The following is a 24,374-nucleotide window of genomic DNA, read 5'->3' as shown; positions in this document are numbered from 1 at the left end:
GTAATTCAGGGGAAGGGCCTGATACCTGGAGCCAGGAGATACGCCTCATCGTCACTCCTGACGCCAGAGTTCTGGCTGCAGAGTCCGCTGCATCCAGAGAGGCTTGGAGGGAGGTTCTTGCTATCTTTTTACCCTCCCCAAGTAGGGCCGTAAATTCTTGACGAGATTCCTGAGGAAGAAGCTCCATAAACTTCCCCAAACACACCCACATGTTAAAGTTATATCTACTTAGGAGGGCTTGTTTTGCCACTCTAAGTTGGAGGCCTCCGGTCGAGTATATTTTGCGGCCTAGGAGGTCCATGTGTCTAGCCTCCTTTGACTTAGGAGCCGGGGCTTGCTGGCCATGACGCTCCCTCTCATTCATCGATTGCATCATTAAAGAGCAAGGAGGTGGGTGAATGTAGAGATATTCATACTTTTTTGAGAGGACCATATATTTTCTCTCTACTTTCCTTGCTGTAGGTGGAATCGAGGCTGGGGATTGCCAAATGGTATCCACATTAGCCTGTATGGTGCGGATAAATGGAAGAGCCACTCTAGTAGGTGCACTAGCCGATAGGATGTCCACGACAGGGTCCTCTATTTCAGGGATCTCCTCCACCTGTAAGTTCATATTCTGAGCCACTCGTCTCAAAAGGTCTTGATGGGCCCTGAGATCGATTGGTGGAGGATCTGAGGAGGATGTTCTCACCACTGCCTCATCAGGCGAGGAGGAGGAGAGGCCCGGGACCAGGGGGTCCTGTGGGGGCTCCTGCACTTGAGGAGCGTCATCTGTGTCAGGTGGAACCTGAATGTCTGCAGATGGTATCGGAGCCTCATCTGTGCCCGTGGCGGGGGCGGCTTACTGTCGCCTCTGGTACCCGGTGTTCTGACGGGGCCGACCGTGGAGCCACTGATGGAGCACCTTGGGCGTGCTGGTATGCCCACACTGTCCAGAAGGACCAGTGATGAGGCCCTTGCTCGTGGTTCTGGCTCTCTGGGAATATATGGCTGAGGACCTCAGAGTCACGCTCCTGAGGACAGGATCCGCTATCAGCCTGCGATGACACCAATGTGTGTCTCGATTGCCATGGCGGTGCTGACAGACCCTGGGAGGGCGCCACTGTTCTGGATGCTCATTTCCGGGGCGGTACCTGGAAGCGGTACTACGAGCTATAACGGTACTGCAAGAGACCGGGACCTTCTACCGTAGCGGTGCCGGGAGGTTGACCGGGATCTCGAGTCCCTTCGTCTGGAGCGACTGCGGGATACACGGTGCCGAGAGCCGTGCCGTGAGTCAGATCGGTACCGGGAGTATCCGGCTGGCGAACGAGATGTTGAACGGTGCCACAAGTGTGACAGGTACCGCGATGGAGAGCAGTGCCGGGACTGTGAGCGGTGCCGGGAGCGGAAACGGCGTGCTCAAGAGCGTCTGTGAGACCGTGATCTTGAACGACATCTCTCTGTTGGACCAACGGAATGTGGCTTTACCAGGGCTGGTTTTCCAATGGATTGTATGACCCGCACCAGCGGTGCCGGGGGTTGAGGCCATGTCAACTCCATCATGGCGATGAGCTCCCTTGCTGTGAAGAAGGTCTCCAGTGTAGAAGGGAGGGCAAGTGCAACCACAGCACGAGCCAGGGAGCTGTTAGGCACCAGACTCAACGGCCCTTGTGGGACTGGAATTGACGGTGCCGCACTCAGTGGAGCCGCAATCGGAGGTACCACAGTCAACGGTGCCGTGGCAGAGGACGATGCCAGACAGACCGTCTTCGAAAAGTGCTCCTTCTGTGGAGCTGAAGCAGCTGGAGCGCTATGTTGCTAAATGGGTCTCGGGGACAGGGAGTGGTGCCGAGCAGATGTCGGTGCCGAGGCTCCTTTTCGGTACCGGAGCAGTCCGGGGCCAAAGGGGCACTCCTTACAGAAGCAGTCTGTTGGGCGCTCGGTACTGACGCTGCAGGACTAAGTGCTGACTCCATGAGGAGCTGTTTCAATCAAAAGTCCCGCTCCTTCTTCATCCTTGGTTTAAACGACTTGCAGATGCGGCACTTATCGGTAAGGTGGGATTCCCCTAGGCACTTGAGGCAGGAGTCGTGGGGATTCCCTATAGGCATCGGCTTTTGGCACGCCGAGCACAGTTTGAATTCCGGTGCCTTGGGCATGGGCCCATACCGGGGTGGAGGAAAGGGGTTAATCACCGATCCTCCCTTAAACTATATACACTAACTATAAATACAACAACTAATACTAACTATAACTACAAGAACTCGAACTATACACACAATAAACAGCAAAGAACTACGAGTAGCTAGGGACGTGGAGATCAGCAAATCCGTGCTCCAGAGTTCCAACGACCGTCACAGGCGGTAAGAAGGAACTGAAGGGCCGTTGGGTCAGCAGGAGTATATATCTGGCGCCATAATGGCGCCACTCCAGGGGGCAACCTAGCCGACCCACCGAGTGTTGCTAGGGTAAAAATCTTCCGACGAACATGCACGCAGCGCGCGCACACCTAATTGGAATCGATATGAGCAAGCACTCGAAGAAGAAGAGAGACTTACCACACCTAGGGGACAATTCATTTGAGTTCCATTTTTGTGTTTGTTGACAACACTTAGACATCATTTATATAACAGACAATTCTAGATACTTATAATCAGCCTGTTAACTAAACTTACTAACAACGTTTGTTTAATTTCTGAGGAGTCTTGCATTGTTGCTTGGACCTGTGGGTCTCTTTTGAAATATCAGTACTACTGTCAGGGGGCAGTGGGACCATTTGCTCTGGCAGTGTTATGTCTTGGGGCCTGATGTGAGAGACCAGAGGCCAAGTGATGGCAAAGGCCTGGGATGGTCCCTAGGGCCAATCTGGGCAACAAAAATGGTGTGAAAACTCCTTAGACATTTTGCGTTTACCTAAACCAACAAAGGAGATTCACCACTCTTTCTGAAACAATCTAGTTGATCGGACTTATTCAATCATTTTCAGGTAAAATTTAAGGGCTCAGACCAGCTGAGATGAATGCAGGATCATTTCTTTGTCACATTTTGGTTTGAGGCAGGAAAAAGCCAGGGATACTACTTGATTAATGTGAAGGCTAGAAGTTTTCCTTGGAACAAAATTTAGGCAGAAATCTCAGGACCACTTTGTCAAGGTGAAAGTAAATTAATGGAAACTGGAAATAAACAGTTGATTTCTCCTACTCTTTCTAGTAGAGGTAACTCCAATGAAAAAATGCCAACATGGATGAAAGAAAATTTTAAAGTAGCAGTTATCAAGTTTCATATTTCTTAAAGACATTCTTCTTCTGTGTTTTTTTTTTTTTTTTAACCTAAGAAGTATTAGAATTTCCCCCAGATATTTGCTGGATAAACTCTTTATACATCTCAGAGCAAGCTTACTGTAAGTTATCTGATCTTATCTTACAGGTGTTCAATATACTCAGCAGCCTCCTTTACTGAAAATTAGTTACTGAAGTTAAAGAATTGTAAAAGTTTCATTTAGTGAAATTAAAAATCGCTTCCCCACAAATTCCATCTTATCCCATGTTGCAGAATGTTGGTGGTGAGGCACGAGACTGGCGCTCGGGGGCATATGAGTTCTGATACAAATTTTCAGACTTCCTTTGGGCAAGTGGTTTGATTTCTCTCTGCCTCAGTTCCCTATCTACAAAATAAGAATAAAAAAGCCTTAACTCACAGGCATTTTGTGAGAATAAATGAATAAATTGAGTGGTGATGGATGCCATTGTTTGACTTTCTCCAATCATCACAGACTTCCTAGACAGATAAGACTTTACTATCTCATAAATTTAAACTTTCAGGAGAAAATCATAACATGGTTTAAAAGAAGTCCTATTTACATCAAAGAAGCACAGATTTCTCACACGGGCACTCACCACTGTACAGAAACAGGACCCAGCACACATAGAAGAGGACAACGATGGGTACTTGGACTCAGGAGGCAGCATCCTGGAGCTGCCAGCTCAGTTTGGGGGAGGCACTGAGTGAACTGGCATAGCTTTGGAAGGACAGAATATCCCTCTCCCAAGACAGGCTGTGCAGAGCAAGCCCTGCTCAGTGCTCACAGAAATTGAGGGTCGGGAGCAATGCCCCCAAAACTACACCCATGGCTGGTATGGGTTCAGGGCCGTCCTTAGGATTTATGGTGCCCTAGGCGAGATTATTAAACTGGTGCCCCTGTGCCTGTCTTGCTCTTAGCAACACAAACATAAGCTTACAGTATTGGAAAACTTGCCACAGGCATGTTACTAAAACCAGTTTAACTTAATTAAGCACACTGTAATGCTGATGAACTAGCACTAAAAAGTAGCACTATAGAAAAAATTCTGATTTGACAGAATGATGCAAATAATAATATTTTTTTAAATTTGTCAACATTTTATTGGAAATTATATGAAGAGGTATTGAAAAGGATTAGTTTTTAATTAAAAGCAATCTTTCTGGCTTTTTTGGCTGCAAAATCAGTAATAATGTCATCGTATGACAAAGACAAAGTGATGTCTTGTTCGATTGTAAGAATAGCAAGACCAGTCAAGTGTTCCTGACTCATTGTAGAGCAGAGATAGTTTTTAATGAGCTTTAGTTTTGAGAAACTCCATTCTCCTGATGCTACTGTTACAGGAATTGTCAGTAGAATGGTGGCAAGTTTGCTGGTATGAATAAACTGTACAATGTCCATCATTGATTTTGCATGTGGCAACAACTCAATTCTTCGTACAGTTCAAGTCCATTTAAATCAAATGATCACCTGTGCTTCAGGAGGCTCTCTAGGTCAGGGGTCCACAACGTGGTGCCTGCGGGCGCCATGGCGCCCACAGGGGCTTCTCAGTGCACCGCATACTGGCCGGAGGACGAGCATCTGCCAAAATGTCGCCGAAATTCGGCGGCATTTTGGCGCCAACGCCTCTGGATGACACTGCTTGCCGCCGAATTTCGGCAGCATTTCGGCGGATGCTCATCCGCCACCACGGTCCTTCGTCTGGCGCCCGCCAGACGAAAAAGGTTGGGGACCACTGCTCTAGGTTCTTGCACTTTGTCATTAGTTGCTCTTGTTTTCCTATTTCGTTGAATTTAGTCCCGCTCAGCCCGTTGCCAGCTGAGTGAATGGAACCCAGGCCGACAGCGGGTTGAGTGGCTCAGCTGGGGTCTCAGCCGCCGGCCTGCTCAGCCTGCTGCCAGCCTGGGGTTCCTTGGGGGTCTCCAGGCCAGCAGCGGGTGTGCTGAGTGGGGCTGGCAGCTGGGACCCCGAGTGGCAATGGGGCAGCAGCCGGAATCCCAGAGCAGCGGTGGGCTGAGCCATTCAGCCCACCACTGCGTGTCATCAAAAATCAGCTCGCGTGCCACCTTGGCACAATGTGCCGTAGGTTGCCGACCCCTGCTCTATACACTAGTAAGGAATGAGATGAGCATATTACAGTTGTTGGAGGGCTCTATTTAGCAGTAACAGGGCTATAGGAAAGTCAGTCAACATTTTTTGTTTCTCTGATGAAAACTGGTCCACTCCCTTCCCCATACCAAACTTGTCACAAATAATTGTCAACAACTTAATTTTCTGTTTTTGGCTAAGATATTGATTTTTTAAAAAAAAATATATTGAAATTGAATTCAGGATTCTTAGCAAGCATTTTTGGCAAACAAATTTGCTCAATGACAATCAAAATGGCAAACACAGTACTGCTTTTCATGCTTGGCTCACCCCTCCCCCCCCCCCCCCAGCCTGCTGGTTCAACAGCTGCAGTAGAAGAGGAGATAGGTGGAAAAGGACTGCACATCTTGGGGTGCAGAGTGGCAACAGCAGCAGCAAACCCTCAGGTCCGATCACACGCCATGGGCACCACCTGGCCAGCTCAACGGACCATGGTGAGTTTAGTACTAAGCATCTCATGTGTTTTTCGCTAAACCCCTGCAGATCATCAGGCACACCATTGCCCAAAGGTGGATTCTACTGCCTGAGGTTCTCCAGCCCAACGGACCATGGTGAAGTTAGCACAGCATCTGATCTCAGGGACGGGGCACCCATGGAGCACAGCAGCTCATCCTGCCCTGTGCAGCTCCCCCTGGATGAGATGGATCACTGCCAGTCGGGGGAGAGATGCGCTCCCCAGCTAGGGTGACCAGATCCAGATGTCCTGATTTTATATAGGGCCAGTCTCGATATTTGGGGCTTTGTCTTATATAGGCACCAATTACCCCCCACCTAGGGTGACCAGACAGCAAGTGTGAAAAATCAGGACGAGGTGGGGGGCAATAGGAGCCTATATAAGAAAAAGACCCAAAAATTGGGACTGTCCCTATAAAAGTGGGACATCTGCTCACCCTACCCCAACCCCTGTCCTGATTTTTCGCAAACATGCTATCTGGCTATCCCCAGCCCAGCCGTGTGTGACCATTCCAATCCTGGCTGCCTGCGAGGAAGTGAGTTACTTTCACTGTCATTCCTCAGCAGGTAGGCAGCCAGCCTCACCTCTCAACCCCCAGCACCTCACCCAACACAGCCCTGACAGCCCTCACGCCAGGGGAAAGAGTCACACTCACAGGTAAGCATAGGCGGCAGGTTTGTATAATTTTGGTGAAAATGGTGCCCAAAATGTTTTGGTTAATTTTTTAATTGTCAACATTTTATTGGAAATTGTATATGAAGAGGTATTGGAACAAGTATTAGTTTGAATTAAAAGTAATTTTCTGGCTTTTTGGCTGCAAAATCAGTAAATAATGTCTCGTATACAAAGACAAAGATGTCTGTGTCATGTAAGAATAGCAAACCAAGTCATAGTGTTCTGACTCATGTAGAGCCGGGATAGTTTTTAAATGAGCTTTAGTTTTCGGAGAAACTCATTCTCTGGCTACCTGTTACAGAATGTCGATGTAGAATATGAAGGGCAGTTGCTGGTAATGATCAAACTGTACGATGTCCATTCATTGATTCTTGCATGTGGCAACAAATCAATTCTTTGTACAGTTCAAGCTCAATTTAAATCAATGCAATCACCTATACTTCAGGAGGCTCTTAGGTCAGGGTCACAACGTAGGTGCCTGCGGGCGCCATGGCGCCCACAGGGCTTCTCAGTACACCCGCATACGCTGCGCCGAGACAGCATCTGCGAAATGTCCGCGTGCAAGATTCGGCGGCATTTTGGCCGCCAACATCTGGATGACACTGGCTCACCGAATTTAGGCAGCATTTGGCGAATGCCGTCTGCCACACGGGTCAGACGAAAAAGTTTGAGGCACGGCTCTAGGTTCCTGCACTTTCTGCATTTGTTGCTCTTGTTTTCCTATTTCTATTGAATTAGTTCCGCTCACCCGGTTGCCAGCTGAGTGAATGGAACCCCGGGCGTGACAGCGGCGTTGTGAGGCTCAGCTGGGTGCTCAGCGCAGCCTGCTCACCTCGCCTGTCCAGTCCTGGGTCCTTGGTGGTCCGGCCAGCAGCTGGGGCTGAGTGGGCTGAAGCTGTGGACCGCCGAGTGGCAAGGTGGGCAGGTCAGCCAGATACCCGGCCAGCGGTGGGCTGAGCAATTCAGCCATAACTGGTTCATCAAAATCAGTCTCGTTTGTGGCACTTGAACATGTGCCATGGTTTGCCGAGCCCTGTTCATACAACCTTATAGGAGTGAACATATTACAAGTGTAAAATAATCAAGTATTGTGCTAAACACGATGATACTCCAAACTGACCACCAAATTTAAGTTGCACGTTTTTCCCCTCAAGTGAGGGCTCTGGGATGGGGCTGGGGATGAGAGGTTCACACTGCAGCAGGGTGCTTAGGGTTGGGGGCACAGACTCTGGGGTGGGGCAGGGCTGGGGATTAGGAACTTGGGATGCAGACAGGCTGCCCCAGGGCTAAGGCCAGAGAGGACTCTCCCCACTCCTTACTGGCAGAAGCAAGCTCCAGGGGAGGGACCCCTCCTCTCCCCCCTCTACCTCCACCCGCGGCACACTCACTCTGCACCACAGTCACTGCACATGCTCCTAAGGCCTCTCTCAGGTTCAGAAAGCCCACTCACCTCCCCTAGGATGGGTACCGGGACAGGGGGTTGCCATCATGTGTGGCCTCCCCACCCCTGCTGCTGCCACTGGGTGCCGGGGAAGAGAGCTCCTAAGCATGTGTGCCCCTCCTTCCCCCTCTTCTCTCCCTCTTCCCTTCCCCCCGGTGCTCCAAGAGGCTGCCTGCCACTGATTTCTATAGCCTTAGGCAAAAGCAGCACAAACAAAGGAGAGAGATACTGGCTGTTTTCTTTCAGGCAGGGCAGCTCTGAGGCGGGGGCAAGGGAAAAACCCAACGCCAAATATTGGTGGAGCACAGCCCCCAGCCTTGAATATTCCTGGTGCTTGAGCACCTCGAGCCCAGCCCCTGCAGGTGAGTTCCTTCCCCCACCCCTTCCCAGAGACTTCCCAGCAGCCTTTCCCCTCCCTCAGACTGTGCTGCATTTGGCTCTCTCTAGGACCCAGCAGCCCTGCTCTTACATTCTCCACTGCTTCCCGTCTGTCCAGGCTCCTCAACTGGCTCTACCCGCACCAGGACCTGAAAGCAGCAAACTTTGATTATTTTTTTTTAAGCACACAGCTCAACTCTAATTGGGCCGCAAGCGGCCCTCAGGCCACATGTTGAGAACCACTGCCATTCACAGAAGTAAAATCACCTCCTTATTCCTGCTCATTACTTCCATGTTTATACATCCAAGGATCACATTATCCTTCTTTCCCCAAAGTTTATGTTTAATTGCTTGTCCACTATAATCCCTAAATTCTTTTTAAAGTCACTGCTTTTCAGGATACAGACATTCCATTTTGTAGCTATGGCTGGAATTCCATGTTCCCAGATGTATTACTTTGTATCTACCTGTATTAAAATGCATTTAGTTTGAATGGCCCACAGCTTACCAAGCAATCTAGATCACTCTCTGTTATCATCATTTACCACTCCACTAACAGGCATATAGTTATCTGAGTCATCCAGCCTGCCTTTTTTGAATATAGACACACATTAGCACATTTCCAGTCTTCTGAAAATTGCCAGCATTCTAAGATTTATTGAAAACTTCAGGAGGCCAGAAATCCTCAGCCAACTCTTTTAGGACTTTTGGATGCAAGTTATACGGGTCTGCTGCTGAGGATTTTAAAATATTTATTGCTAGTAGATTTTATTTAACATGCTCTTACTAATGGACTAGAAAATTATTTCATCATCCTCACATAAGTACATCATCCTACTTATTTCCAAAAAAGATACCAGACATATTTATTGACCATATGTCTTTTCTGCAATATTCAAAATTTTACCACTCCCATCTAGTAACGGGCCTATGTTACGCCTAGGATTTCTTTTGTCCTAATGTACTTAAAAAAAACAAAAAAAAACATATAGTCTTTAGCCCTACTAGTCATTGATTTTCCCCTTTTGTCTTTAGCTTCCTTTATCAGTTTTCTACATTTCATAACTTCCAATTTATACTGATTGCTCTCTATTTCTCTCCCCTCTACTTTTATAAATATATATATATATTTCTAATTGCTGACTTTGTTTCACTATTGAACCAGGATGGGCTTTTAGCTAACTTTGTTCTCTTTCTTGATGGCTTTTGGCTATCCAATTAATTCTTCTTAAAGAGCTCCCAATTTTCATTCATATTTTTGTCTGCGGTCTCCCATCCAATCAATTTTGCTCATAGATTTTCTTAACTTTGGTATCTCAGTGCCATTAAGAATTAAAAATAAAGAAAGACTAGTGTCGGTCATTTAAGTTTCTTTCTCAGTTTCTTCCATTGGCAGGAAAAGTTAAAAACATGAATTGTTTTAAACATATACACTGGGTATTACTTGGCAGAAAAGGAAGACTGAAGAAGTGACTTTACATTTGGATTTAAAAAAATGTTATGATTTTGACTTTTGTGCTTAGACTGAGTGTGTGAGAGGTGGAGACAGGAGAGGCATAGGTTCAGACTTTCCTGAAGGCCTTGTAAGTATGCTCCCTGGTCCAGTACTAGAAGGTAAAATTTTAGAGAGCACGCTGTCAGGTAGGTAAGGAAACCAGGAACAGGAGCATCCTTGGAAAAATGCCAGATGGTGGAACAGCAAGAAGTGTTCCATGTGAAAGGTTTTACTTTTTATGGGGGGATCCTGTCAGCAATTTGTGGGGACGTTCTCTGTTTACTTGAAGGTGATGGTACCACACTATATTAGACTTAGCAGCTGATTGCATGTTGAGCTGGAGGGCTCGCCTCACATAATTCAGGCACAAAATATGCCATAGCTGGAAGCAGGCAAATGTAGAAATTAGCCAGCAAAAACCCTCTTAATTCAACATTTTAACATTTTGTTTCTTCCATCTGCTGAACTAAAAAGAAGGTTCTTTGGAAGAAGGCTATACAATAGCTCCTTTCTTATGTGGAATGGATACTGGTTCTTCTACCATTAGGAGCGGCAATCCCTTGTGGAAAGAGACTTTTCTTCTTTGGTCATCTCCTTGTCAATCACAGGTGGAACATCTCCCTTAGTAAAGACTGTGTGACTTATTCATGGTAAAAATACCATGAAACATACCACTGCCCCCAATACCTACACAGCCCAATGGTACAATTACATGACAATAGTATTTTCAAATATAGAACTCTTTTCCTACAACCTTATATACATGAATATAGCATTTTGTAATACTTTTTGTCATCTTGTATACCCACATAACATTCATTTTTATAAGTGTACAATATGTCTTTAGTCATTTATACTTATGATAGATTCCGTTTTTCTTAAAAATGGTATGGCTTTAGTGATTTCCTTTCCAAAAAAACAATGTTTCCCTTCTATAGGCACAGATACAAATCTTATTTTCGTAGTAGGTCAGAAACTGAACCTCAGAGAAATGTAACTATAGAGGTGGCATTTAGTAAATATATTACTATTTAATTCTCTCATCACATTTCTACAGCAACGTTGATATCTTAACACCTTTCTATTCACGTGCCAAAAACAAGAAGGTAATTAGCACCTCTGCCTTCCCGTTTTGTTTTGTTTTAAATACATGTCATTGCTGGAATACAAACTATCAAAACGGTGGCCTTCATTTTGAGCTGAACACAGTTAGGCTATACTCAATCTCTCATCCTCTGGTAACTGCAATAAAGCCTTAGAGAACACACTGTCTTACAGCTCTTGAATCTTATCTCTCAAGCGTCAACATCCCTATGGAGTACACTGCCTCAGTGGATTGTGGACAAAAAGGCAGTCTTTATAATTTCCAATTAATTCAGAGTATTATAGATTAGGATTGGGAGTTTAAATTTGGTCTGGAAATTAATGAGGAATTTGTGAGCACATTATAGGAGTGACAAGATCCTATGTCAATTATGACTGAGGCAGGCTGCAGCATTCTAAACTAGCTGTAGAATTTGTGTGACTGTTGTATTTAGCCCCAAACTGAGTTGCAATAATGAAGCCTTGAGGACCCCAGCCTGCACACAAAGGTAAGTAACAGGGTTTTAACAAGATATATGAATAGCGCTTCTGATCTATATTAATTGAAAACTTGTGTCATTTTCTCAAATAAGCTATCCCAAAACATAAGGACACTATAAGGAGGGCTAAAAAAAGGCATTATATAGGGTGAAAAGATTTGATAATAGCTGCTTTCTTAGATGCCACAATTCTAGGAATTCTCTGTAGTAGGACCAACATAACTCCTGCAAGCACATAATTCCTTCAAGGAATTGGAGCCACTGAATTTTAGGTGGATAATTTTGGAGATTTTCTATATGATATTAATACTCCAAAGGAGGAAAGAAGGTATAAAAATTGCAAGTCACAATGTTTCTTCCTATACCACAATTGCACAAAAGTTACTGTATGCTTGTCCACCTTTAAGCAAATAGTTGAAACGATCACTTATATTTTCCAGGGGAATATTAATCAGAATAGTTTCTTGTGGTCTTGTATGAGATCCTCAAAACCCAATTAAATATTCTACTGTAACTCTCATCAATTGCTTGCATGAATTCCTGAAGGATTAGAATTTTGACTGCAAATTTGATCAAAATAAGTAGAAAGAAACCAAATGGCTAAATGGATTAGCATTGGTGGTACAAACATTCAACATAGGTGAAATTACTCAACCCCACTGGAAAACCAGGTGAGTCATAAAAATAGTTCCCTTAGCAACAACGTCAAGTGCTTTAAAAAAAAATAAAAAATCAGGGCAACAGGTAAATTCCTTCACTCAGGTAAACTGAGAAGTAGTGTCCAGTAAAATTATATTTTTCCCATATTTTTGGGGTAGGAAATTCATCAGCAATCTGTTTAATTCTGAAGAGTTATGTTTTAAGATTAAAATAAGCTAATTACGTTACATTTGGGAAAAAAATGCGGTTTTCAGGTTTGCAAGAGGCCCTTGGAGACAGACACTAACTAGAGTCCATGAGACTATCAACATTACTCACTACACACTTATAAAAATTGTATCTGCAATTTATATGATCATTGACAATGCATGCATTTTTAAATAAGACACTGAAAATCATAATGATTCCAAGAGAGATGTTACAATTAGAGCCTACGTAGATAGAAAATTTGTATTCACATCTGAGTCGCAAAAATGATCTGTGGATATCTGCAGATGTACAGGGCTTTAAATATAAAATTTGGATCGACATCCATCTGCAATCTGCAAAAATGGTCCGCTGATATCTGCATCTGTGGATATCTGCAGATATAAAGCAGACATCTGAGGATCTGCAGGGCTCTAGTTACAATCATGTGAATTAATAAAACTGTAGGGAGGTGACACTGGCCTACTCACTGTTGAAAATTTTTAAATTTTAGAGTTTGTTGGGTTCCTGGAGGTGGGGAGGTGTGGGAATAGAGGAAGGGAAGGAACTGTAGCATGGGAGATGGAAGAAGCTGAAGCAGCATCACAGTAGGAGAACGGCTGGATCTACATGCTAGCTAGTAGCATGTCAAAGTTAAACCGTTAAGATTCTTCTTCCCTCCTCCTCCCCAAAGAAACGACAGCTGAGACACCCACGATGACAGAGTACCTTTGTCCCTTCCTTTCTAATGCATACTCAGAATAGATGTATAATATCTAAAGGGTAAGAGATGTTTAGCAATGTAAGCCCCATCACTTTGTAGTACTGCTTCTTTCCTCCTGTCATTACCAGGAAGGCAGAGAAACAAGGGAGGGATCGGGACAAGAAAAAGAAATTAGTATTAGATTCAAGATCAACAGAAGGAAGGAAAGTGAATACCTAAAAGCTCAAGTTGGGAAGGGAGGCAAACTCTTCTGTGACAATTAAGTCTAATTTTCTATTTCCTCTTTTTCTCCCTCAGGAATAGGGACACTTTCTGTACAAAGCCACAATAGGGAGGGAGGGATCTCCTTCTTTCATATATTATCTAGCTGTCCACACACACACACACACACAATAAAAACATATATAGAATACAGAAGAACAGAGGCAATATGAGTGGGACAGTCCTAGTTCTAAGCAAAGGAATGCTCTATGAAAAAAGTACTCTTGTCAAGGAAGTTACTAGGAACCTAACTGACATACATTTATGACAATCTAATGTTTGGCAATTTACAAGGGATAACAAATGTACTGATCTCTATATTTTGAAACTCTTGTATAAAGTGTATACTGAAATTTTATATATGTAAGAAAAGACACTTTTGACAAGCTATATTGTCTGCCAGATTTAGAATATAAAGTCCATAGGGAAAAAAAAATAGATCTTTCCCTGTGCAGCACTCAAGCACAAAGTTGGCATCTAATAAAAAAAAATGTGACCAATTACCAGGTACTGTACAACAGGTATATATAAAGTACAGAAACTGAAAAAGAACAAGGTATTCTGTTATGTCCTTAAAATGAAATAGTGAATAAGGAGAGAGAATTCTACCACGTGGTGAAAATATAACAGGTGAAAACCCAATACTTTAACCTGTAAATAGGAAAATAAACATAAGCAAAGGAATTGAAAATAAGATTCTGGGCAGAAAGGTGTTTGTTATATCATATTACATAAAGAGGTTACTGGGGTTTGAAATCTTACATTATATCCACAATGGATTTAAAAGTATTGAAATTGTAATCTTCTTGTCTTTTATGAGGTATACGATTGATAGGTCCTTTTTTTAAAAAAAATAATTAACTTTTCTACTTCTATGTTTTCTTAGAAATATCAGGAATGTAATTTTTTGTCTTCTCTGATTTTGTTGGAAGACCTCTGGGAGATCTCAGGGATGCTTGTTTGTTTGCATCATTATTTATGAGGCTGGATGTTAAAGCCTTTAACAAAGGCTTCCTTGAATCAAAATGTTAGCCATTTCAAGTTAAACAGGTAGGCGCACACTCTGACACGCACAGGGTTTTTAGAAAGTCTGAGTAAAAGTCTCTTGCACTCACAACTGTTCAATTTACATTCTCTTGACTACTGTGATATTACCATTTCATTGGTTCTCAAGCCATCAGCTGAGACAAGACTTCAATTTTTAATGTAAAAAAACCACAACTTTAGAACAACAAACAAAAAAAAAGGAATTCATTTCAGGGCTCCTTTATATCATACATCAAACAGGGAATAGAAGACACAAATCCCATTATTTTCCTTGGCAGATCACCTTTAAGTTGAACTCAAAACTCACAGGTATCTAGCAGACATTTAAATCGAATTGCATGACTGTCATAAGAATTAAAAAAGATTGGGCGATTGCAAATTGGAAAGGATAGAAGCTTACAGAAAAAATGGTAACTAAAGATCTCTTAAGATTCAAAACAAAAACAGAAACAAATTAGTCCAAGTTAATGATCAAATTCTGTATCACAGAAAGAGGTGTTCTAAGGTAAATGAAAAATTTCTCTCTAAATACGAGTAGAGTAGAAAAGCACATGACAGAACCAAAAGTCTTTGTGATGAAAACTAAGTTTAGCATGCACTTGTTAGAGGTGTCATTGAGAAAGTGAGAAATGTAAAGACAGACCCTGAGAAGTATAAACCTAAGTTATCTACAAATAACCAAAATGATGTTTGCAGGAATTAGCACACAAAAACCTTTCAGATGCAAATATAAGTGGATCTAAATCTGAACAATATGGAACACCCATCAATAGATCATATAGAGAAAAATTAGAGGAGCACATTAGCTGGAGGAAAGAAAACAAAGATATAACCCAAACCAAGGGAAAATTTCTGACAACCAGAATAATATTGCAAGAAAGGTCTACAGGATAACCAAGATGTTTGCAACTGGTACCTTAATTTTATAATAACAATTCAAATATATTTTATGGAAAAAGAAATATCATTGTTAAGACTTCAGCAAAAATATGGATTATCTAAGCCTTTATCAAAGGATTTTCATGCTAATACATTGATTGATTTATCTAAGATATACACTTAAAATACTGTAATGAAAATATTATGCATGCAAAATACAGGGATACAGAGGCTCCTTTCTTTAAAAAACAAAACAAAAAAAAGAATTAAGCACCATGGACTTCCTAATCTTGGTGAATAACATATACAACGCTAAGGAAGTGGGACGTCATGACAGTTTTATCACTGTTTGAATGATCTTAAAATTGAAACAGCAAAGTAGACCATATGTATTTTCCAATAGATAATTTAGGAAACTGTACAAAAGCAAATAATTCCTCCAATACAATAAGCCAGGTCAGCAAACAAACTATAACCTCGAAGGAACAAGGCTCTGATACAGAATACCACCATTCTAGATAATGTAAATGCTTAAAAATTGACAGACTCAATCTGCATTGTTAAATGAGATGAATAATTTGGTCATCTTTCCAGATTGTCTCAGTTCTCCAGACATTTTTCCTCCAAAAAACCATCTGTTTACATGTGTTAGGTTAGCCTGAGGACTGTACTTTGAACGGAATTTTGAAGCTAACCTGTGAGTTAGGATTTGCTGTAAATAAAAATGACACATCTGGTAGAAGGAAAATGGCTTAATTTACACAGTAGCAACAGTTTTCTCCATAGAAACTAAGACGTGTGTTACAACGTAAATGCCCTGCACTACTTTTTTTTACCCCCTCCATCACCCAACATACACTAGAGTTTCAAAGGACTTGGAGGAAAATAACCTGAGCTGTCACTTCTGTACTTCAAGAAATGGGCATGCAGAGGGTTGATAACGAAGGCATAAAACTGGTCTTGTAGCAGAGGAGAGAACTACAGAAGAGGAAGCATAATTCCCCCCTTTTCTCCATCTAACAAAAATGCTTGTTAAATACTCAAATTCAATCTGAAGGATTCGGACATGTGGCTTTTTTAAAAGTGAGAGATGGGTCCCAACCCAAACTCAAGCTTCAAAACACCTATGTAAACTTATATTTTTAGCTTCTGATCATGCTGAGTTATCTCAATAATGTTAAAATTAAAAATTTAGTACATCTTATAAACCAGTTTAAGAGTTAAAGCAAATTAGTCTTAAATTCAGGACTCAATAAAGGGAAGCCAGATCATTAATTGTTTATCTAAGAAATGTGTCCCCAAAAGCCAATATATAGCAGCTAAAACAACCGAAACATCAGAAGTATCATTGTGGGAGTAAAGATGCAAGACCACTTGTATCACTGACTGCAGTTACTTTAAAAAGTAACTGAAGAAATGGAAGGAAGGATGACACACTGTGGTGTTGTGGGCTAGTGAATGAGACTAGAAGTCAGGAGGCCTGGACACTAAGCCCAGATGTGCCAATGAGCTTCTTTGCAACTTTTGGCAAGATTAATTTTTCTGTGCATCAAAGAGTTTCTTATTTGTACAATGGGGAAAATGCACACACTATTCTTACCTAACAGCGTAATCAATTAAAGTACTGATTACAAAACCCTTAGAATTTTATAACCCTTCTTATCTGAATATCTATCTATTAAGCCCATTGTAACTAGGACTTCTGTTTTTCAGGGTTTATTAGTTTAGTTGGGGGGGAGAGGGAAGAAACTGGGGCCCTCTCTTTGTATATACATTACTTATTACAGTAGTATATACCATAATAAGTAATCTCATTGTAAAGTTCCCTAGTGCATTATAACGTAATACTGTTTCAAACAACATTACTGTGAATCAGGATAGGGAACCTTTCATGGACACCATCAGGGCCTACTCAGATCAATTAATGTGTAACACATTAGTGTGGTTCAGAAATCAAACCCCCACACTCTGCAGTACAACTCAGTATACACAAATTACAAGTAATCGTTTCCAGTGCTGTACTGGCCTTCACTGGCTAAACACTTTTTATTTTGGATAGGAGGCATTTTATTAGTAAAATGAAAAATCAGAAGCCCTATTTATAACTAAAACAAAACTTGATTGGTCCCTTATGTAACTGAACATCCAGGGTAACACTCCGTATTGCAGAATTATCTTTTCTCAACACAGGCATCATGTCACCCTTGCTAAGAGTTCACAAGACGTATGCTGGCTAATTCAAACCATAATGTGTGTATATCAACATGTGTAATCAGGAAGGCCAAAACACAGTTGGAGTTGCAGTTAGCAAGAGATGTCAAGGATAACAAGAAGGGTTTCTACAGGTATGTTAGCAACAAGACGATCAGGGAAAGTGTGGGACTCTTACTGAATGGGGGAGGCAACCTAGTGACAGATTACTTGGAAAAAGCTGAAGCACTTAATGATTTTTTTGCCTGAGTCTTCACAGAAAAGGTCACCTTCCAGACTGCTGCACTGGGCAGCAAAGTATGAGGAGGAGGTGAGCAGCCCTCAGTGGTGAAAGAACAGGTTAAGGGCTATTTAAAGAAGCTGGCTATGCACAAGTCCACGGGTCCAGATCTAATGCATCCAAGTGTGCTGAGGGAGTTGGCTTATGTGATTGCAGAGCCATTGGCCATTATCTCCGAAAATTTGTGGTGATCGGGGAAGATCCAGGACGATTGAAAAAAGGCAAATATAGTGCCCATCTTTTAAAAAAGGAAGAAGGAGAATCTGCGGATTCTACAGACCAGTCAGCCTCATCTCAGTCCCTGGAAAATCATGGAGCAGGTCCTCAAAGAATCCATTTTGAAGCACTTGGAGAGGAAGGTGATCGAGAACAGACAACATGGATTCACCAAGGACAAGTCATGCCTGACCAACCTGACTGCCTTCTATGATGAAAGAATTGGCTCTGTGGATATGGGGAAAGCAGTGGACGTGATATATCTTAATTTTAGCAAAGCTTTTGATATGGCCTCCTACGGTATTCTTGCCAGCAAGTTAAAAAAGTATGGATTGGATGAATGGACTGTAAGGTGGAGAGAAAGCTGGCTAGTTTGTCGGGCTCAATGGCTAGTGATCAACGGCTCAATATCTAGTTGGCAGTCGGTATCAAGTGGAGTGCCTGAGGGATCAGTCCTGGGGCCGGTTTTGTTCAACATCTTCATTAATGATCTGGATGATGGGATGGATTGCACCTTCAGCAAGTTCACAGATGACACTAAACTGGGAGGGACAGGAAGATACGCTGAAGGTAGGGATACAGTACAGAGAGACCTAGACAAATTGAAGGATTGGGCAAAAAGAAATCTGATTAGGTTCAGCAAGGACAAGTGCAGAGTCCTGCACTTAGGACGGAAGAATCCAATGCACTGCTACATGCTGAAGACCTACTGGCTAAGCGGCAGTTCTGCAGAAAAGGACGTGGGTATCATAGATGCCAACTCCGTGGGTGCTCCGGAGCTTGAGCACAGATGGAGAAAAATTAGTGGGTGCTCTACACCCACTAGCAGCCAAGCATTCCTCATTCCCCACCCCCCCTTCTCCTACTCCTTCCCTGGTGAGGCCCCATCTGGAGTACTGTGTCCAGTTTTGGGCCCACCTCTACAGAAAGGATGTGGACAAATTGGAGAGAGTCCAGTGGAGGGTAATGAAAATGATCAGTGGGCTGGGACACATGACTTATGAGGAGAGGCTAAGAGAACTGGGCTTATTTAGCCTCCAGAAGAGAAGAGTGAGGGGGAATTTGATAGCGGCCTTCAACTACCTGAAGGGGGGTGCTAAAGAGGATGAATTTAGACTGTTCTCAGTGGTGGCAGATGACAAAACAAGGAGCAATGGTCTCAAGTTGCAGTGGGGGAAGTCTAGGCTGGATATTAGGAAAAACTATTTCACTAGGAGGGTGGTGAAGCACTGGAATGGGCTACCATGGGAGATGGTGGAATCTCCATCCTTAGATGTTTTTTAAGGCCTGGCTTGACAAAGCCCTGGCTGGGATGATTTAGTTGGAGTTGGTCTCACTTTGAGCAGGGGGTTGGACTAGATGACCTCCTGAGGTTTCTTCCAACCCTAATCTTCTATGATTCTATAAACCAATGTGAATCTTGCTGCAGAACCGAGACAATTTCCTCACATTTTGGTATCCATGTAAATAGAAATCATATGGTACAGAGTTGCCTTGCCATTCTTGTTTTTCTTACATAATACCTTGCCATATGTTCTGGAGAATCAGACTCGATTCAAGACTGAGCCGAAATGTACGTTTAAATAAAACGGTGCGGCATTTTGAGGTACCTACCTGGCCAAAGCAGGGACTGGTACTCCTCGTGCTCGTATTGGTGGTTTTCCACGAACAACTGGAACTTCTGCATTTTCTGAACCACCATTCAAATATGTTAATTCTTGAAGCTGTGCCTGTCTGATTTCATCATTGTAGTCCTAGACAGAAGGGAGGAGTAGAAATCTATTCAACCAACACAGAAAATACTTATCACAAGAACTGCTCTAAAAAAGTATTTTTCATAATATTCTAGATGATTTTTTTGTTGAAAATCCTTTAGAAACAACAATACAGAAAAATGTGGCAATAGAAACTCCAATTTAACCTACATTATTATTAGAACCTTCAAATAAAACATGATGTTTTTAATTATATTTTTGCTCAAATACTGTTTTCCTCTCTGAGGTTGCCCATTACCTCCAGCATATTTTCGAAAAAAAGGGTGCAAGGTTTACTGACTAGTGGAAACAAATTACCAAAATACTATATATGCCTCTTAACAATTTAGAATGAGTATCAGGCAAGATCTGATGGTGGAATCACATTCCACTACAAAGTGGTGAAAATCCCATCACTTCATTTCAGCTTGTCAAATCTGATAAATTTTCAGCTGAAGGCATTTTGACTGCAGGCCCATGTGCCATAGGGAGAAATCCTGTGCTGGTGGAGGGCAGATTAAATGACCTGCCCCAAAAGCTTATTTCCATCCTTAAGTTCTGATTCTATGAATTTCTTCCATATATATGAGTAATTTTATCCAAATAATAAACATAGTGAGTGCTGAAAATATTTTCCTTTGAAAAATCTAAAATAGACTTGTATAAATAAACTGAGGACACACTACACTTATTTGCTCTCCTCAACAGAGCTACTCATAGGAAGACTGCAGAATTCATAACAGTTATTATAAAGAGTTAGTAGAATATTTCTCAAATACATGCAGACCTTGAAATACTATAAGCTATCCTCCAAATCCTGTATGCTAGATACAGATGATGAAACAGATGTTATGAGCTAATGTGAACTCAGAGCTGAATTTCTTTATCATCAAATTCCATTTAGTATAAATGAGCCAAGGATTCCAGTTTTAGTGTAAACCAAGAAAAAGATTGTAGTCAAAAGACTATTTTTAACAGGCTTCTCCATGTACCAGCAATAAGTGCTGGTTCTCACATCATTTCACTCTTGTTTAGTTCAAGAAACAACTACATTGTGTCTATTCCTTTTCCACCAAAGTGGAAGAGTTTTATTCAAACATTGTCAATAGTTACAATTCTAATTAAGGAAGAAAGGAAATCTATCTCATGATGGCAGTGGAATTTTATTCCATCTATCGATGTGAATGCAACCAAAGAAATATCAAATGTTGCCTCATTCACTTTACTATGAAGTACAGAATCTGAACGAACAAAAGGATTCATGCCACTCTAAGGACACTGGCACTCATCTATCAAACTTTGTGCCTCCCCTCAATTGTAAGCTTTTTTTTTTAAACAAAAGAAGGCTTGGATTTTCCCTCATACTTCATTCAAGAAGGCAGCCTTTTGGTTGAAACACAGGTACTAAACAGCAATGTTACCTGTTAAGCATCTTTGTATACCCTTGGATATATCAGAGAGGATAAGTTGCAGTTCACTCTCCGTTCAGGCACAAAGGCTGCAACAACCAAGCAGTCAGTAAGGCTAGGTCTACACTAGAGAGTTTACAGCGACACAGCTATCCTGATGCAATAAGATCTCTCGCTTAGTCGCTCTATGCTGATGAGAGAGAGCAATCCTGTCGACATAATTAATCCACCCCACAGAACGATGACATAGCTCTCCCACTGTTACAGCGCGGTGGATCTAGTGCTTATGCCAATGTAATATATGCTGCTCAGGTGGGTAGAATATCCACACCCCTGAGACACAAAAGTTTTGCCAACGTAACTGGTAGTGTAGACACAGTTAAAGACAAACCTTTTTGTGCCCTTTCATAGATGCCTTCTGTGACATAGTTTTATTTCCAGGACCTTGTTCTTTCAAAAGCAACTGCTTCAGTAAACTCTTAATACTTTAAACTTGTGTAAGCAGCAAAGATTTTACTGCAATAAGGTCTTAGATTAATAACCACATTTCAATTATTTCCATGGAGTGAGTGGTCTTTCATTCTGATTGACAGAGTACAGAAAGACAATTTGAACATAACATGTCTATTTCTTCCCCCAATGTATGCCAAGTCATGATGGATGGGAATTGTATATAGGAATCCCTTAGCTACAAAATACCAAATTATACACAAGGTGGACAATGAAGAACATTAAGGAAGCACTGGATGAGCACAGTAAGTAGGATGCATTGGCCAAAAGGCCCCATTGAAGAAAGCAGAGGTGACTAGTCTGCAGAGTTTTAATAAAAAAAATAATGGAGCATTGTCAGGCAGGAAAATAAGTTATTTAGCAGGCCTTGATTTTTCAGCCATGGGAATAGCATCTCAAAAATCTCTCTCAATGGAAGTCTAGTAAAACACAAAAGACTTATATGAAGGAAGCAGTACACATGAAGGTGTACCTTGTGAAGACAGGCATTTTGACAGACCTTTCTGATGGAGGTCCTTCTACTCTTTAGTAAGACCTATCAAACTTGTTCCAAGTTTGTTCTCTGGGATGTAGCCAAGGAGCTTCCAGATCATTATAAACACCCAACTATTTACAATAAAATACCAGAATACAGTCAACTGAGAGTACTTCCAAAAGCAAGGAGAGTAGTTCCAGTGACCGTCATAGGCAGTAAGAAGGAACTGAGGGGGCTCAGGGTCAGATGAGCCTTTTATACTGATGCCAGTGGCATGCAGCATGCAGCAGCAGAAGCTGCCTAGCTGCCCCCAACAGGTATTGTTGAGGGGAAATTTCCGGCCACTGTGAAGGGGGGCACACATGCACCAGTAGCGGGCTGCACATGTACAATCACTCAAAGAAGAACTTTAAATTTATGCTGCAAATAGAGAATAAAAAGTATCGGTAATATTTTTGTTCCAGTGAAACTAATGGTACAAGAATGACCTCTCTGCTCTGTCAACCATGCTGCTCCCAAATATCTGTTTGCTTTGTGGAAGAAGAACAGTTAGTTGTGCAATTTGTGGTTAAATAATTTATCTTAGGAGCTTTCTTCTTCAAAAATCCTGTTCACTTCTTGTTTTATCAACTCTTCATTGGTGTTGTAGTAAAAGTTACCTTGTCTACCACAATGTTTTATTTTTCAAAAGAGGAAAGAAAGAATAGGTGCTGTTCTTTCCTGCTGGTTAATACAGTAAATTAATGACTGGGCAAATTTTTTTCCTCAAACTAATCTCTGTAGCTGTAGCGTAAACCAAGAAAAAGACTGCCCGCAGGCGAGGGGTGGGGGTGAGGTGGGAGAGAGATGAGGCAGCATCAGTAGTCACCGGCAGAGTCAGCCATGCAGGCAGTATCACTAGTCGCCGGGCGGTATGCTGCTAGCTCAGTCTGCTACAGGTGCCCCTGGGAGCCACGGAGTCAATGCTCAGGGAGAAGGGACAGAGGCAGCATCACTAGTGGCTGGGCAGGGTAAGCCAGGATGGCATAAGGGAGTGAGGGAAAGGTGGGAAATGGGCTGGGAGATGGCATCAGGCTCTCACGGCCACTGATAGTGCGAGGGAGCACGATGCCTCTGTCACCCCTGCCCAAATGCCGACTCCACGGCCAATGGGAGCTGCAGGGGTGGCGCCTATGGATGGAGGCAGTGTGCCTGAGCGTTGCCTGGTCACACCTTGCCTCCGCCAGCAATGCCAGGAACAGGGAGCCACTTGCGGGGACGAGGAGCTGCCCCAGGTGCTGGAAAAAGATGAAGAAGACAGAGTTTCTTTCGAGCTGTTGCCACTGCAGGTCTCTGTAATGAAATGGGTCCCTACACAATTATCTGCTTTTACCCACTGTCACATGTTGGTAGGTATGTAGAACAGGGCCATCTCAGCAGGAGCACCAGGAGGCACTGAACCTGATGGGAGCATAATCCCAGCCACACAGGGTTAGAACACCCACAGCCCCATCCCTTCAGGGTAGTAGCCACGCTCCACACCTCCTGCATCTGAGCAGTGGCCAGGCCATGACCCTGCCTCCTCCTCAGCCCCTTTTGTGCCCAAGGAGGCCCAGCTCAGCAAGGCCACACTGTCAGCAGAGCATGGAGTGTGGGAAAGTGGAGCAGGAACTGCATCATGATAGGATGGTCTTAGTGAAGGTGCTTTGGGGTCCCTGACAGACCAGGTTTGTATTTTTGGCACTGCATCTGCCACTGATTTCCTGTGTGACCTTGGGTAAGGCCTCAGTTCCCCAGCTGTCACAGAGATAATAGTAACCCATTGTGCAGTAATGAGGGCCATGAAGAAATATTTGGAAAGAGAATGGAAGACTGATGCTAAAAAGAGATTCAAAAGGTGGGGAAAGAGAGGAGAATTTCTAGTACCTTCCCCTCTCACCCACACACACAGCTGAGCATCCATGCAGGGTCCAGATGCAATCTGCCTCATAGTTTTTATTAGTGAACTGTTACTGCTGTACAGATCACAGAACTTTGATTTTCTGTGGACTCTGTAAAATGTAGTTCTTTTTAAAACGTACTCATAATTCAAAAGAATTTCCTACATATTTAATAAGTTTATAAACAGTTTTTAGTAATTGCAAGCCCAATAAAATGCAGGGGGGTATCTTTTATTTCATATGATGTTTTGATACCAACAAACCCATGCACAGCTATAGCAGACAGTCTCTCACCTTAGAAACGTATGGAAGGGCAAGCACAGGAAGGTACTGCCAACCAAGAGGAACAGATGCTCCAAGGAGTACCCCACATTTAGAGCATTGAACTG

At 42.8% G+C, this 24,374-nt stretch overlaps 1 protein-coding gene across 2 annotated transcripts in view; it reads right to left on the bottom strand.

The window, feature by feature from the left end:
- KHDRBS3 (KH RNA binding domain containing, signal transduction associated 3) overlaps window positions 1-24,374 on the bottom strand; it is a 210,730-nt gene that overhangs the window by 82,507 nt on the left and 103,849 nt on the right. For both annotated transcript variants that reach the window (XR_012655399.1, XM_075063268.1), the window contains exon 5: window positions 19,533-19,672. Coding sequence is in view for 1 of the 2 variants with exons in the window: in XM_075063268.1 (XP_074919369.1) it covers window positions 19,533-19,672 (140 nt within the window). In the remaining variant the exon portion in view is untranslated. The remainder of the gene's footprint in view (window positions 1-19,532; window positions 19,673-24,374) is intronic.

This window comes from Chelonoidis abingdonii, chromosome 2 (assembly GCF_003597395.2).
Source record: "Chelonoidis abingdonii isolate Lonesome George chromosome 2, CheloAbing_2.0, whole genome shotgun sequence".
Taxonomy (NCBI): Eukaryota; Metazoa; Chordata; order Testudines; family Testudinidae; genus Chelonoidis; species Chelonoidis abingdonii.
Note: the sequence above shows the minus strand (reverse complement) of the source record. Positions and strands in the feature narration are given on the sequence as shown.